The sequence below is a fragment of the Daucus carota genome, chromosome 6 (genome assembly GCF_001625215.2).
Source record: "Daucus carota subsp. sativus chromosome 6, DH1 v3.0, whole genome shotgun sequence".
Lineage (NCBI taxonomy): Eukaryota > Viridiplantae > Streptophyta > Magnoliopsida > Apiales > Apiaceae > Daucus > Daucus carota.
The window spans coordinates 36449287-36465380 of NC_030386.2; the positions used below are offsets into that span (position 1 = coordinate 36449287).

The window sequence follows — 16094 nt, forward strand, 5'->3', positions numbered from 1 at the left end:
CATAAAACCCGAAACTGACCCGAAAATAATTGGGATTTAAAAAAACCCGAAACTGACCCGAAAATAATTGGTGTTTAAAAATCAAACCCAAACCCGAAATATTCGGGTTCCGTAAAATCCAATGGGTATCCATCGGGGTATAAATTGCCATCCAGAGTCTCTGCTCTCTGGTCCCCGAGCTTGTATACAGCGACACGTAGCTTCGTATCGCCACCGTTGCGGCCGCCGGCGACTTGTTAACCTCCGCGCCACAACTACTGCTGGTATCATCTCTCTACTGAAACTAGGTATTACAGTAAAAACCATTTCAACAATTTCAGTATAATACAATTAATTGTTTTTATGTATAATATATAATTTGGTAGTTGAATATAGAAGGATGGCCCATACGCGGCACTGTAGAACTGCACTTGAAAAAATCTCGAATAGGTTAATGCACCAGCCTATTCTGTTCGCTGCTCAAGGGCTTCGATATCGAAAATTGGATGTTATTCTTACTAGTGTGAGCTTCTCGGTTTTAATTTGTTAATGTTTTTCTTTTATGGGTCCGGTCCCTGGCAGTAGACGTCTTAACTAGCCTATCATTTTTTCGCTGTTGATGAATATCCAGCGGCGCGACCCGTCCTACATTTAAAAAGCGTTGACGTATGTTATAATCCTTATAATCCTAGCAACTGGATATTCATCCAACGGCCAAAAACTGATAGGCCAGTTAAAAGGTCTCTGACATATGACTGCCAGGGATGAGGACCCTTCTTTTATATGTAGCAATTATGTGGAGAATTTTAAATCTGTATGTTTATATGTGCTTTTCAGAGTATAGACAAGCTAGGGAAATCTGGAGAGGTTGTAAAAGTAGCTCCGGGGCATTTTCGAAATCATCTCATGCCTAAATTGCTTGCTGTTCCCAATATCGACAAGTTTGCTTATCTCATCAGCGAGCAACAGAAGGTTTGGTTTCTCTTGGTGCCTACATTTGTGTGTACATTAGCAGCTTTTTGTAGATTATGAATTTTGTTTTTCACAGTTTTCGGACATGATGCTTTCAATTGGCATATTTCATCTCGCGTGGTTATATGCGTCTGTGGATTAATTGATTTGAATGTGTAAGTTTGTGCCTTGAAGCGGTGATTGCAAATATCGTGTGCTTCCTTGAAGTGCCATATACCTATCTAGTTCAAGGTTTATTAATGTTAATTGACAAAGTAAACTAAAGTCCATCTTGTCAAATGTTTGTGTTATAGCTCTTTGTGCTGGTGCATAGGCTTAGTGGTCGAGGCGTCGAGCTCTTACGTTTGCTGAGCATGTATAAGAAAACACAAAGCATCTCATTTTTCATTTTGGCAGGTTTCAGTTAAACTTTGTATTTTATCTTTGTGAGAAACATACCTTGTCAGTGTGTGAAGCTTGTTGCTTGCATTTTCATACGTAATGACGCAGAACGGAAGTTAGGATCATCACACGTTAGTTCTTAAGATAACACCCGAATCTGTCGATACAAATTCAAACAAGATAGATCCGGAATTCACCAGAAAGTTGAAAAAACTCTCAAACATTTTTTTTAATTTACCAAAAGTTCTTCATAGAATACATATATTATTGTTCATATAGGGATATAATAAAATCCCAAAATAAAATAATAATAACAATTCCTAATTAAAATCAAATAATGATAAAAGTGAAGTGAGCATGCAGCTGCAAGCATGATCATGCATTATAACCTCAATCCAAGTGCTAATCCATGATCATACATAATTTTCGCCATGCTCTGCTGTCTTGCAAATTGCCTTCTTGTTATTTACCACCTCTTGCCTCGGTCTTTTTATGTCAAGTTTTTCTTCAAAATCAGGGGCTCTTGTCCTACATCAATTAATCATTACTCAATAAAATACTTTAATACTGCTTTGCCGATTTCTCTGTATAATGGGATTGTCGGTGTCTAATGGAATCTATTATGTACTATTTCCTTTCCAAATTTCGGTGCTTCCATTTTATTTCTCCAAATGTATGTGCAGGGTCTAATGGTTTTGGCACCATAGTAATAAATTAACTTATCCTGTATCCGTACTTGGGATGGGCTTTTCAATCCTTCTACAAACATTGACAATATATATACATTTTGTTTTATAGATTCACCAAACTGATGGGATTGAAGAGGTTAAAGTCGTTATGAAGAATGAGGAAGATATAAACAAAGAATACCATACAGCAGCGAAACGTCTGGATGATGCTAAGCTGGTCAGTGTTGTTTTAAATACCGATCTGAAGTGATGTATTCTGTAAAACATTTGGTTTTTAGTTAGTTAAAAGTATTACTTTTATATTGAATTAAACATTTTCATCATTTGACGTGGTGTTTACGGGAGGGTTAGGAATTTGTTTATAATTTTGACAGTTACCGTGAGAACTGAAAATATGTGAATTTTCCATCTATACTGCTACTTGTCTGGCAGCAAATTCTATAAATGTAGGAATAGCAAGGTATGATTCTTAGTCTTGGCAGAAGCTGAAAGTAATTATGTTTTAGGAATTATAGGGAAGTTATATCTGACTGGCTTAATTACATTAGATTTCTGTCTAACAGTGCTACCTTTGCTTCAGACAATTTAATATGATCTTTTTAACATCTTCTAAATTTATAACACCTGTTGTCACTTTTGTTAAGGTCTTGAAGAGGTATATCAAAATTGATAATGAACTGCGTGAACCCGTGACTAAAGAAGAAATTGTGGCTGAGGTATTTTTTATATTTTTTCTGTTGTTTTCTTTCTTTTTTTACCTGTAGTAAATTTACTGCTCGGGTATGTTTGTGCTTGGTACCGTTGATTTATTTATCTGTTTTATGAACTTAGAGTGGGTTATATTTATTATATATTTCTACTCTCCGCTCGACTCCTTATCTTCAAGTCAAGTGGGTGAAGTTCATGATTTTATTGTTTGCTAGTCCCATGTTTTTATATATCTCAATTCTCAGATGATGTCTCTGTGATGTAATTGTATTTTGTGGGGATGTGGGCTGTCTAATATTTTGTGTAAGAATCTATTCCTTAATTTTATTTATTTTTACGTAAAGAAATTAAAAGTTATGATATTGATATTGAAGTTCTTTTGGGGTTACAGTTATATCCACCAGTTCAGTAATTAGTCCTTAGGCCAGTAAAGGCATATACGTATTAGCACATTAATCTTCAGACTGTACTTTCCATTGACGATTGTGGCTGATAGTATACCTGTCCCTGCTTCATTTGCACAATTCCCCAGTTAGATATTCTTGGTAGCATGATGGCTCCATACTTCGTACCTACTGAAACAAATTAACAAAACTTTAACATGAATGCCTACATATATCAATTAGAAACAGAAAATATACAAAGTATTGTTTCAGTTTCTCTGTATTGTTCATGTATTTATAATTTTATATCATGGTTGACTGTGTTATACGAGTTCTGCAAATAACTGAGATTTTGTATATGGGCTTTGTCTAGAAAATTAAATGAGCAAGGTGTTGAAAATCTCAAGCAAGAATTTTGTTCCTATAATTTTATGGTGAAAATTGCTTTTAGATTACCAAATCTAAGCAGACTTGCAGCTAATCATTGTATCAGGATGATATCTGTGCAATAGCCTTAATGTAACATACCATTTTGTATTATTTCAGGTAGCGAGGCAGCTATGTGTCCGCATTGAGCCTGGAAACCTACATCTACCAACTTCTTTGTCATCTTTGGGGGAGTTCGAGGTACCACTCCTCTTGCCCAAGATCATTCCTTTGCCAGCAGGAAAGGTCCAGTGGACACTTGATGTTAAAATTCGTTGGAAATAAACCGTTCAATCTAGAATGACTTTTGCCTTGCATCTCCGAATCGGAGTTGGTTAATCATATCTAGTTTGCTGCCAGTAACAGCCACAAACCGCAGATCAATTCTAATTGGGTGAGGAGTCCTATACCTTCCTTGCTAATATAGTGCCAACCCTGCAAGGTAACAAAACTGATTTGAGCATATTGATGTGACGATCTTCCTTAGTGACAATCATATGTATGTTTTAGAACTGAAAGAAAATTAATCAAAAATTTAACGGTAAGAGTCTCTCTCTCTGGATGCTTAACAATTCGAAGCGTAATTGCGTAAATGCCCAACTCATTGGACTGAATTTGTATATTGTAGCCGCATAACCTTTTGATTCAGTTCAGCAGACAGGAATAACAAATTGTTAGGACTGCATAGAGCACAGCCGGCATAATTTGATTATTGTTGTTGCATAACCCGAACGAATAAAATCCTCGAAGCAGTTCAGTGTAACTCTGTAATACTCCCTAGTCCCTAGTCAATTATTCATTTTGCTGACTAACAAGGCGAGTTAAAACTTTAGAGTCAATAGTATGATAAATCTCGGTTACAAATACAAGCAAACGATCATAAATGAAACTAATGTTTCTTTCATCGTTGGAAAGTTTGCGATGTGCTCGAGTATCTAATTGTCTTGTAACCGACGTAAAGAAAAATACCAGAGATTAAGAGCTGGAGCATAATTCGGAAATTATGATCTTATACAACCTCAGAGCATAGCTTACGGTTAAAATTTGGATTTTGATAATAACAAGCAATAAACTTAACGAGGTACCATTATCCATTATTCTTTCTGTTTTTACGTATTTGACGTTTGACTTTTTGACACATAATTTAAGTACATTGACCGTATAATAAATATTAATATTTTTGAATTTTGACTGTATGAGTAAAATTAATTTTTTTTGTTATAAAAAATATTAATTGAGTATTAAATCAATATACTTATATAAAGGAGAAGCGAGAGGCGTGTAGGTGGTGTCTCTCACGTCGCTCCGCTTGATTTTTCTAATTTTCTGGAATTTTTGGATGAAAAATATCAAAAATTAGAACTGCCATTTTTAGTTTCGGATATATTAGAAACAAGTTTCACAATCTGATTTTTGTTTCAGATTATTTATGGACTATAGTAGCTTGAAAGTTTTAATCTGATTTTATTTCTATATAAAGGAGAGCGAGGGGCGTGTAGGTGGCGGCTCTCACATCGTTCCGTTCTATTTTTATAATTTGTTAATTATCTGGAATTTTTTGATAAAGAATATCAAAAATTAAAACTACCTTTTTTAGTTTCGGATATATTAGAAGCAAGTTTTAGAATCTGATTTTGTGTCAGATCATTTATGGAATATAGCAGCTTGAAACTTTTAATCTGATTTTGTTTCAGATTATTTAATCATGGGAAAGAGTAGCATAAAAGTCTCTCTGCACCTATAAATATCCTTATATGTTGTAGGGTTTTGGATCATCTAAACACAACCTACTCTCTCTCAATACCACAACCCTATCTCTTTCTGATGATAGTTCTCTTGCTCGATTTCTAACTCGGTGGTGCCGTTTTTCTGCAACGATAAGTGAAGGCTGTTTATACGATATTAAAAAAAATAAAGGTTGTTGCAAGAAAAGGTGGTTATAGACCGCTTTGTGGGAGTCGACAAATCCAAACACGGGAGAAGAATATAGTCTTGACATGATATTGATATTGATGAATGATATTAATAAATTAACTATTAGTGATGTATGTTTGTTTTTTTTTTGGTCAAGATCTACATACTCGTAGATGAGTTGTATCATAGATACAATAGCTGCAACAAGGATTTTTTTCATCCAAAAAAATTTATCATCTAACCGAAAGATATGTAAGTATCTCCAGACGTTTAGATAATAAGACTTTAAAGTCTGAATAAAAAACCCCATAAAGTCTCCTTCCATGATCCTGAAAATCAAAACAAGCAAAAGGAAACATAAGGATGATAAATTAATTAATAAAGTGATGTATTTTTGTTGTTTATTTTTTTCTAATATTTGTTTTGTTCATCGGACATATAATTTTTATATGATTTACTTTTATAATATCTGAATTGCTCTGTTCAAACAACTTTTAAGTGAAGACTGTTCATGTAGTATTAAAAAATAAAGGTTGTTATAAGTAAGGGTAGTTATTGACCGCATCTCACGGATTTAAGTTAGATGTTTTTGTGCACAATCAATCCAAAAAAAATGGAGGAAGGTGACAATGTAAGAACATGATTACTTTTAAAAAAATACACAAATAAAATTAAGATTCGTCGTACTTTAAATTGTTGATTACGTGCAGAAATTTATTTTTATTTTTTCAACATGAATTATAGTCCATTTTACAATTTTATATATTAGTATTGGTATTACATCAAGATTTTTATAATATAAAATTTATTTTATTCTACAAATATTAATTTTTAATAATTAATAGACTTTTTATAAACAGCCACAAAATTATTGCATTCTAAAAATATTAATATTGAATCATTAATATAATTTTCATAGGCCGCCGCAACGCGCGGCTTATCAACTTTACTAAAAAAAGTAAGGTTTCGTAATCTATTACTCCCGTCCTAAAAAGTAATCAATCACTTGAATATCATCTCCTGATGCTATTATTCAACTACTTTCCGCCATACCAAATTTTAGGAAGCTTCCAATAACACGAATTGACTCTGTCACGTTGACTATTATATTTCGTCACCAAGCTGCCACAGACCAAGTTGCCACAGCCGACCCATCGCCGTGGATACGACTTATTTATCACATCCGCCACGTATTCATATTATCATCTCAAACTAAATTCCAGTCCATAAAAAACAAAAACATATTAATATAAGCCTTAGAATTATATAAAAACATGCCAAAATGAAAAAGTAAGTGCACATTTCGTTATCTTTCTGTGAAATTCGACATTAAAAGATAAAATAGAATATTCAAGATGTACAAGACTCCACAATTTGTAATATCTTTCATTAGTATAATATTTTTTGTAGGCAGAAGAATATATACTAAATTTTATAAACTTATATAAAATACACATCTTAATTTTTTTAATAAAATATGAGAAATGGAAATATTTATTGCTAATTTTGTGATTCGTGACCTACAATTGGGAATCAATACAAAATTTATATGGATGAAAATTTTATTTTTTAATTCATCCAAATTAAGCAGGGGTGAATTGAAAACAGCAGTAGTTGGAATTCCAAATTCTACTAATTATAAAGCTCAAACGGGTTTATCTTCTGTTGTCCGGAGACCGGATTCGACTCCCGAAAAATATTAAAACATATACTTATACTAATTTATAAGAACATCTCCAATAACCTCTTAAATTGGCTCTTAAAATCAAAAATGAGGAGGATAAGAAAAAATGGAGCTCCAATAGGCTCTTATTGCCTCTTAAAAATACTAGGAGCCCCTTCTCTCTCCTCTCTTTTAAAGCCACTACATGGCTCTTAACTTATTTTTTATAATTTAATATTCACTCTCACCCATGTGACTTTAAACTTTTGTCATAGTGGAGTTTAAATAATAATAAAATATAGTGTTAGGAGTGTGTATAGAGAGTATTATTGGAGTTCAAACTCTTAGTAATGTATTAACTTCCTAAGAGCTTAATATTTTATATTATATATAGAAGCTAACTAAAAGACTATTGGAGATGCTCTAACGTATATAAGCCAGTATTATAAAAAAACAAAGTTTCAGATAAATATACAGAACGCTAGAAAACATCGATACATACAATTTGAGTTTGATGATACATGTAGTCGTTGTATAAATGTACTTTACTTGAAATTAACTCCAGAGACAATCACCGTCCACCGGTGAACAAACAGTTAAACACGTCCACACGTGTATATATAACACATATATCTGCATTCTCTTCAACTCTTCTTGTATATTCTTCACTCTTCCATTCTCTCTCTCTCTCTCGAATAATATTAATAGCAAGAATCTTATCAAGCAGGGGTAAATAAAATATGCCTTATTGTGAGGTGGGAAAATACCAGAACACTGCAGAAGCCGCCGGCAACAATGGAATCAAGATTTTCTACGAAACGTACGGTCACGGCCCCGTCAAAGTGTTATTGATCATTGGTAATTTTCGATTATTACTCTACTTTTTATACATTTTTCAGATGGGTTTTTGCTTAATTTTAATGGGTCGGTGTTAATTTTTATTATAATTGAGTCGAGCAGGATTAGCTGGCACACATGAATCGTGGGGTCCACAGATTATGGGGCTCGCCGGAACTTTGACGCCGAATGACCAGGATTGGCCGGACGGTGATCGGAGCTCAGATGAAGTTGGGGGGGCTCACGAGAGGCTTGTTGAGGTTTGTGCTTTGGATAATCGTGGAATGGGTCGTAGCTCTGTGCCTGCCAAGAAATCGGAGTACACGTAATAGTTTAATTATTGAAATTGGTGTTTAATTATTGAAATTTGATTTTTGTTATCTGAGTAATAGTTTTTTAATTGTGGAATGTAGAACAAGAATCATGGCCAAAGATGCTATAGCTGTGATGGACCACTTGGGTTGGGAAAAAGCACATGTTTTTGGCCACTCCATGGGTGAGTTGTGTACTTGTGTTTCTAGAGCTTCCGATCTACTTCACTAAATTATTAATTTCTAGAAACTGGTTTCCGTGGACTTTATATTGATGTTAATAACAATATTTAGTACTGATGATCCTAACGGGGGTGCAGATGTTAATTAATTTACCTTGTTATCATAGATTTCAGTAGAAATGCAGCCCCCAGTAGTTGGTGGAAATGTGGAAGCTTCGTGGTGTAGGTACTGATAGATGTTTCTGACTTATGGTTTCTTATCTTGAATGCTATATAGGGGCTATGATAAGTTGCAAACTGGCAGCAACGGTGCCTGATAGAATTCTGTCCTTGGCTTTACTAAATGTCACTGGTGGTGGTTTTGAATGTTTCCCGAAGGTATTGTTTCTTTCTAACCATGAAGCTATATTTGTAGAGCATGACTGAAGGGGATGTTATAAAATGTAAGGTAGATTTTGCAAGATACACACAATCATTATAGTAACAGATTTACTTACAGATAATATATTTGTGTGGAAAACCTACAGAGGGGTGCCAATAACTAAATAGGAAAAACTTAACATTCTCTATGCAATTTTTCTTACGTGAACTTGCATCATATCTATTTCACATCATTGTGCGTGCAAGCTAAAAAGTGAAATTTAGGGGCAGAGAATTTGTATCACTCTATAAGTATTCCATTCCACTGGAGATGCATCAAGCTTCTTTGTCTTGGCTTTTCTTTTTTTGAATGCACCTGCTTGGTCAGCAACTAACTCGTTCAAACCAAGACTCGCGGCCTTGAATTTACCACCTGCAGTTTCTGAAATATCTTAGTCTGAGAATTTAGGAATCAGGCACATGTTTACAAGATGTAGCAGATAAACACACTATATCTCTCTAGTGCCAAGAATGATCAACAATGCTCTACTATCTGTATTTTGTGTAATATAGTATACACTATCTAATTTTTATTCTAATTTGTAGATAGTTCATGTTATCTGTATGTAATTGATTTTTTTTTTTTAAACTAGTTGAGTATATAGCACAATAATTTTATAAATATTAACAATGAAACATATAAATTTCGAACATGATGTAGAAGAAGACTGAATATGCAGTTACAAGTAAATAACAACGTTTGGGGATAATAGGTACTATAAATTCTATGGACAATAGGTGCTATAAATCTTATTGTTATATACGTGTGTGTGATGTTAGTATCTGACATTCTGACCCAACGAATTGGCCAATGCTTTCCAGTTTACTTAAGATGATTCTGTAGTGCAAAATTATTAAAAGTTCTTTTAAGCCATCTTCTTGTCATTAAAGGAATTCACTCTTTCTGATGTAATTCTTAGGCCGATGTTTCCAGTTTTTTCATTTTATTGAATTTTTCAGCAGCTCTCTTCTGTTGTCAGTTGATTTAATTTATTCTGTAAATCAGATGGAAAAGTTTGATTGCAACTTGCATTAGACTTGTTTTTGAAAAATTCAACATATCAAATATCATATCTGAACTATCATTGCAGCTAGTTTCAGGTATAACGTTGTGCGCTCTGTTTTGCAGCTTGATCGACAAACTTTATCCATTGCTATTCGGTTCTTAAAAGCTAAAACTCCTGAACAAAGAGCAGCTGTTGACTTGGACACTCACTACACAAAGGTTGATTATTTTCTTAATCTTTTTTATTTCTTCGCACTTGCCCATTTTAAGGCAGCAAGCCTGTCACAAAATTTTTGGCATAGACGCCGAAAATCTATTCTTCACGTCATATATAAATCAAAGGCAAAAGATATTTTCATCTGCACATCAAAGTATGTGCTGCGGTATTTAAAATGGACATAAGTTGTTACAACTAGTTCTGTTAAATAACAATCAAGTTTGACACATATGGCCTTGTTATAGAAACACAGTTTTTCATTTGAAACACATAATCTAGCATGAAAATGCTTGTGCTAACAACTGATATCATACAATCTTTCTGTTGTACAGGAATATCTCGAGGAACTTGTTGGATCTAAATCTAGAAGAGCAATTTTGTATCAAGTAAGGACCACTGTACAAACATTATGGCTTAAAGGACATGGTAGCATTGTTATGGAACGTTTGGGTGGTTCGCTATTATGGTTTTCTTGAGTTGTCTATCTATTTATACTATATTATTAAAGCGAAAATGATTAAAGTTTGGTTGGCAATTTGTATTTTGGTCACTTACAGTATGACCGTTAGATCTTGTAAAGCAAATACCAAGAACAATTAGATCTAATAGTAAAGAATATTTTATCTATAAATACAGTCTAAGGTTTAAAATTCGAATCCCATCAACAAAATATTAAAATTAAATATTTACATTATTAATCCTAAAGCATGACCAAACAATATAATATTTGTTTTAATTAGGAATTGTAATATATTATTTTCAATAATAGTATTAAATTATATATTGAAGAAAATTAGAAAATATTAAAGAAGACCTGTGCATTGCACGGGTAATATGCTTGTTTTATATAATGGCATTGATATGAACTTTTTATGGTGGTTTTGTTAAAAAGTTTTCTCTCTTCCTCCTCCCTCTGACTTGCTCTGTGGGGGGATTATATTTTCATTGCTGTAGCCTTTATATCATTTGGATATACACATGTTAGAGTGATTTCTGTAGCTGTAATTAATGACATATGTGTAGCAGTGTACCATTATCTACTCACTAGAAAGCTATACAGTTACAGATGGAATCTCCTTCCATTTGAAGATGAAAGTAATTATCTGTTCTGTCAATCTCAGACTAATAACTGGCTGACTAGAGGAATCATAGAATAATGTACTATCTCCTCTAATCTTAAAAGTCTTGCACTCGTAATAGAGGAATTACTTTTCACACTTTTGAAGTATGAAGTTCTAACTGGCTAAAAGTTTCAGATAATAGCAGTTATATAAATGACCCTTATATATCTATTTTAAAGCAAGATTGTCATTATTACAGGAATATGTCAAAGGCATATCATCAACTGGTATGCAGACAAATTATGGTTTTGATGGACAGATCCATGCATGCTGGACACACAAAATGTCGCAAACGGAGTTTGAGTTGATGCGGTCTTCTGGATTTTTGGTATCAGTTATTCATGGAAGGTACAACTTAACTGGCATTAAGTTTTCGTTTCTTCACCCAATTATACCTGGTCAGACTACTAAGACACTTTTCATGACTTTTAGGAAGGATGTTATTGCCCAGTTACGTCATGCAAGGAAACTTGCCGAGAGATTACACCCTTTTTCCAGAATGGTAGAACTTCCTGGTGGGCATCTTGTGAGTCATGAGAGGACTGAAGAGGTAAACAATTATAAGATACATTTAGCTAGTAAATTCGTGAAGTTGTAATTCAAGATGTGTAGACCAATGAGATTCTTGAGTATTTATTTCGAAAAAGCTAGTTGTTGTGTAAGTCTCAGGCCGTGGGATCATTAAGGAAACACTTATAAATATGTATGTGTATGCATCATTTATAGTGTTACATAAATTTGTAGATACATTATCATTTGTATGGAACAAAGCAAGATTTTCCATCTGAAGGAAAAGACATAAATCCACATTAGGTTTGAATTTTTTTAGAAACTGTTAAGAAGCAGACTAGGCACAAGGTTAATAACGCTAGTACCTAATAGACATTCTGTATTGTTGATACCCATTCCTTTTTATTTTGGAATATTCTTACATATCTCAGAATCTTGGCAAGTTCAATTCTCCCCAGAGTTACAATTTGCAATAATTTTTGGTTTTGTTTGTTTAATAGACAGATTAGATTAAATTTGGTTCCCTGATTTGGATTATCAAATTGATATTAAATTTTGTGTTAGAATAATTCTTTGTTGCAAACTTCAGGTCAATCAAGCTCTCCTTGAGTTGATCAGGGCATCAGAAAGTGATATGGATCCACTTGAATGGACAAATATACCGCAGCCTAGCGCTGGTAAGTATCAATCTCAATGGGCACAAGTGCACAAGTTTTCTTCAGACGTCTTCTTTGTTTGTCAGCCTTTACTTGAGAGGTCTTCTAATCTGACAATTAAGTTTGTACATAATATTCTATTTATCCCATTTTTACCCTCACCAAGCCACTACCTCAAGTAGTCAAGTTAATTCAAGAGAAATATTAAACTTTAGCTGGACACTTTAAATGCTAGATGGAACTCTAGTGAATATGGTTGCGGAAGAAGGCTACAGAATGTTACCATAACTATCAATTAATAGAACAATAAAAACTACTTTTTGATGGAGAAATCTTTTAATTTTATTGGATCCTCAACTCATATTCATCTTTAATTTCCTTACTATCCTAGTATCCTGTACTATTTTACGTAAATGTATCTGAACCAGGTCGTCTGCTTATAAAACTTTGTTCATTTGTAGGGTGGGCAGTGACCAGAGTATCATTTTACAAGAGAAATTCAGAAGCTGGAAACAGAACATCTTCGAAGTTTGGCGTTGTGGAAAAGATATATCTATTCTTCATGTACCTCTTTGGTCTCCTCATATTGGCATGTGAGCATTTTTGGAGAGCAGTAAAAAGTTTAAGGCCAGCTAGAGTAGAAGCAGTGGCCTCATAAAACCCTTCGATTGACACAACCTTTACATTAACTCGTAAGTAGACCCTAAACCTGATGATTTTCTCAAATGCTGAGTTAAAAAATCTAACATAACCCTTTCTGTTTATGCAGGATTTTTTTTATGTAAGATAGCTGAGAAACTTGGCCATCTGTACCATATATAAATTGTACTGTCTGGGAGGTAAATTGCAGCATAATTTACGCATACCAGTAAAGTGTATACTATACAAGGATTGGTGAAGATTTCACCATTTGCAACTTGCAAGAACTAGAAACCTAACAAGGAGCGACCAGTGTATATTTATAGCAGGTTCTCCTTGTCTTCTGAAGGTCCAAGACCTCGTTCAAGTGTAAACTCTTAATTATCTATTCTAATAAAATCAAAGTGTAAACTCTTAATCATCGAATCTAATCTGATAAGAATCAAACTGAGCAGATATTAAGCATTACTTGTCCGATACTTTTTGCATGTGACTTATGCGTGTTGGCTTTCACTATCACAATTTGAAACAGTGTCTCAAATCTCATGATCCGAATCACTTCTCATCATGTAAAAAAACAAAACAATGTTTCGTATTGCGTTTTGTTGGGTTTAAAAGAATAAAACCTTATACATAACGAGATATAGCATCTTGCTGAGGTGTCGCATTTTGCTTAGTTAAAAAAAAACCTGCACATTCTAACGTTTTTTTTCAAAGTTAAAAACGCCAATTGTTATTTAGGACATGCACAAAATATCTCAAACTCCCTTCAGCGTTGACATCACAGTTTATTTGCCACTTTCCTGGTTGGCTATTTTAATTTTACGAAAAAGAAAATAGTCTACATATTTATTTTTTGAATACTTTTTAAAGTAGATTTTAACTATTAACTTAATTTTAGTAAAAATAATTTATGAAATTATAATTTTAATTGAAGCTAAAGGTACCCTAAACCTCCCTAAAGGTACCCTATACATGAACTATATTATAAGTTTTAATAATTTTTAAGATATGAACTATATTATAATTTTATTTTATGTCAGGTAATCAACATGAATTGGAATAAACAATTGTTTTATAATTTTGTTTGATGTCATATAATTAGCATGAACCGGAACAAACAGAATTACATGAATCATTAACAATTCTATAGCATAAGAATGAGAAGGTATACTTACAATGAATCATATATTTATTAGGACCACCAATGAAAAAATTTAGAAATACAATTCAATATTAAGATAAAATTTGTCAAGACACAAGAACAAATTCATAATTAAAGTGGTCTAATTAGCCAAAAGTCACATGTAACATTCATATTTTTATCGTGGGTATATCATAAATGGGTGCTTCTTAATTTTCTCCGGAAAATTCCCGAATTGTATACGCTACTTTTTGGCACGCTTCTTAAGATTCTTTTAAAGCATAGTTCCACAATATTTTTTTAAAATTTTCTTTATCTGAATAAAAATTGGATATCTAAACTTTTATACGAAAAAAAGAAAATTTTCAAAAAACATTACTGTATGTAACTACACTTTATTTGACCCTCGAAATGCGTGCAAACAGTGAACGTATATCTCACCGGGACGGAGGGAGTAAGAAACAGCTTTTTAAATTGTTAGAAAAGTAAAGAAACATGAAGTGCAGAACAAACCTGCTAATTTCATGGTGGGAAGGGAACTGTGACTCTATCATCATCAACACGATATTACTGCACCAAAATTAAATCAACTCAAATTAAATCTCCATTTGACCATTTATATGCAACTATATGTTAGTATGCGTGTCTACGTGCCAGACTTAATAGAGTTTTGAAAACATAATACCAAAATTAGCAATATCCTAACGCAGGCTGCGCATTAGATGTGTTACGAGGACATGAGTGTGTGAGCATTTAAAATTTTACGAATATCACAAGAAGAAAAAGGAGCAAGGGCTGCGATGAAAATGTAACACGAAACAACTCTAGATAAACACACAATCACAACTTACCAGGTAAAATCAAGTCTTTTTGATGTGGGATGATGGTAATACATATAAAATCATTAAGAGAAATGTGTTGAGCTTAGAGAAGGAAGCTGGATAAATATGTTAGAGCATCTCCAATGGTGCTCCTAAGTCCTTCTTTAAAAAATAATATAATATGTGGCTCCTAGTAAGTTAATACATTGAATATCGTAACAAATCCAACCATGCTCTTTATACTTGCTCTTAACTCATATTTTATTATTATTTGAGAGAAAAGTTGGAGAGAGAATTAAAAAGAAGTGAATAGAAATAGAATGAAGTGATTATTTTATTCAATGAAAATAAGTTAGGAGCACCTAGATGCTCTTTAAAAGAAAGGAGAGAGAGTAAACTCTTAAATTTTTAAAGAGCTACTAGGAGCTCATTGGAGCTCTAATTTTTCAAATCCTCCTAAAATTTAGACTTAGGAGCTTGTTTGAGGAGCCGGATCTTCAGCCGCAGCACTGGGGAACCATAATATACCACAGGAATATTCGCTGTTATGCTCATGTGCATAATTTCAAGCATACAACTAAAGTCCAATAATATACCAGGGATTAAAGAAAACAAAGTTCCAAAAGGATTTCATTTCCGTTCCCTAGTTTGCTTATTCAATCAACTATTATTTATTCTTTTCATGTGACTCTTTTTTATGTAATATATTTCAAAAATAGATCTTACGGTCATATTTTTTAATATTATAAATATTTGATAGGTATTTAACGTTTCATATTTGCAAAGACAAGGTCTTTGTGTTGAGGGGGGGAGTCATATTTATTTACTTTTTTCAAATAAAAAAAAACGAACTTAGTTCTGAAAAGTAAGATGAGCCATCTAGAATATATATTATTTGATACATGTGAAGTTTGACACACATTTTAAGTGAATTCACCGGATACTAAAAATTAATAATAGTTGATTTTTTCGTGAATTAAAATTTTAAATATGTATGTTTATTCAAAAATAAAAAAATTTGGAAATAATAAAAACACAGGGAGTATTTAATAAGAATTCATTTCTGTTTATGAATTTGATTTGATAGTCAAATGCTTTATATACGGCGCCAAGTA

General features: G+C 33.1%; 2 protein-coding genes and 1 long non-coding RNA gene across 8 annotated transcripts; 2 read left to right on the forward strand and 1 right to left on the reverse strand.

Annotated features, from left to right (window-relative positions):
- Window positions 1-106: 106 nt before the first annotated feature.
- LOC108226468 (uncharacterized) lies at window positions 107-4152 on the forward strand. Of its 5 annotated transcripts, none has more exons than XM_017401430.2 (6): window positions 107-287; window positions 366-502; window positions 817-951; window positions 2131-2238; window positions 2666-2737; window positions 3659-4152. In XM_017401430.2, exons 1-6 carry the CDS (start codon window positions 122-124, stop codon window positions 3821-3823), a joined length of 783 nt encoding a protein of 260 aa, XP_017256919.1. In that variant the 5' UTR covers window positions 107-121; the 3' UTR covers window positions 3824-4152. The 5 variants fall into 5 exon arrangements, with proteins under 5 accessions (XP_017256919.1, XP_017256920.1, XP_063934996.1 ...); XM_017401431.2 differs by having other exon boundaries at window positions 107-263; XM_017401432.2 differs by having other exon boundaries at window positions 156-287; window positions 376-502.
- A 3451-nt stretch (window positions 4153-7603) lies between these two features.
- On the forward strand, window positions 7604-13479 carry LOC108224901 (uncharacterized). Of its 2 annotated transcripts, XM_017399662.2 has the most exons (11): window positions 7608-7973; window positions 8076-8277; window positions 8366-8448; window positions 8723-8823; window positions 9995-10090; window positions 10421-10474; window positions 11409-11557; window positions 11642-11759; window positions 12309-12396; window positions 12837-13067; window positions 13145-13432. In XM_017399662.2, the coding sequence occupies exons 1-10, from the start codon at window positions 7856-7858 to the stop codon at window positions 13031-13033; spliced, it is 1206 nt and encodes a 401-aa protein (XP_017255151.1). In that variant the 5' UTR covers window positions 7608-7855; the 3' UTR covers window positions 13034-13067; window positions 13145-13432. The 2 variants fall into 2 exon arrangements, with proteins under 2 accessions (XP_063935946.1, XP_017255151.1); XM_064079876.1 differs by having other exon boundaries at window positions 7604-7973; window positions 11409-11759; window positions 13145-13479.
- LOC108224902 (uncharacterized) lies at window positions 8880-15152 on the reverse strand. The gene is made up of 3 exons (XR_001807506.2): window positions 15010-15152; window positions 14672-14728; window positions 8880-9238 (listed from the first exon to the last, which is right to left on the reverse strand). It is a non-coding gene; the product is annotated as an uncharacterized LOC108224902 (long non-coding RNA).
- Window positions 15153-16094: the final 942 nt, after the last annotated feature.

Bases quoted from the DNA above. Each gene is read 5' to 3' on its own strand.
- LOC108226468 (XM_017401430.2), top strand. From the start codon at position 122: ATGGGTATCCATCGGGGTATAAATTGCCATCCAGAGTCTCTGCTCTCT. The intron at 2,239-2,665 runs GTCAGTGTTGTT...ACTTTTGTTAAG, and splicing joins GTCTGGATGATGCTAAGCTG to GTCTTGAAGAGGTATATCAA. The intron at 2,738-3,658 runs GTATTTTTTATA...GTATTATTTCAG, and splicing joins AAGAAGAAATTGTGGCTGAG to GTAGCGAGGCAGCTATGTGT.
- LOC108224901 (XM_064079876.1), top strand. From the start codon at position 7,856: ATGCCTTATTGTGAGGTGGGAAAATACCAGAACACTGCAGAAGCCGCC. The intron at 10,091-10,420 runs GTTGATTATTTT...TCTGTTGTACAG, and splicing joins TGGACACTCACTACACAAAG to GAATATCTCGAGGAACTTGT. The intron at 10,475-11,408 runs GTAAGGACCACT...TCATTATTACAG, and splicing joins GAAGAGCAATTTTGTATCAA to GAATATGTCAAAGGCATATC.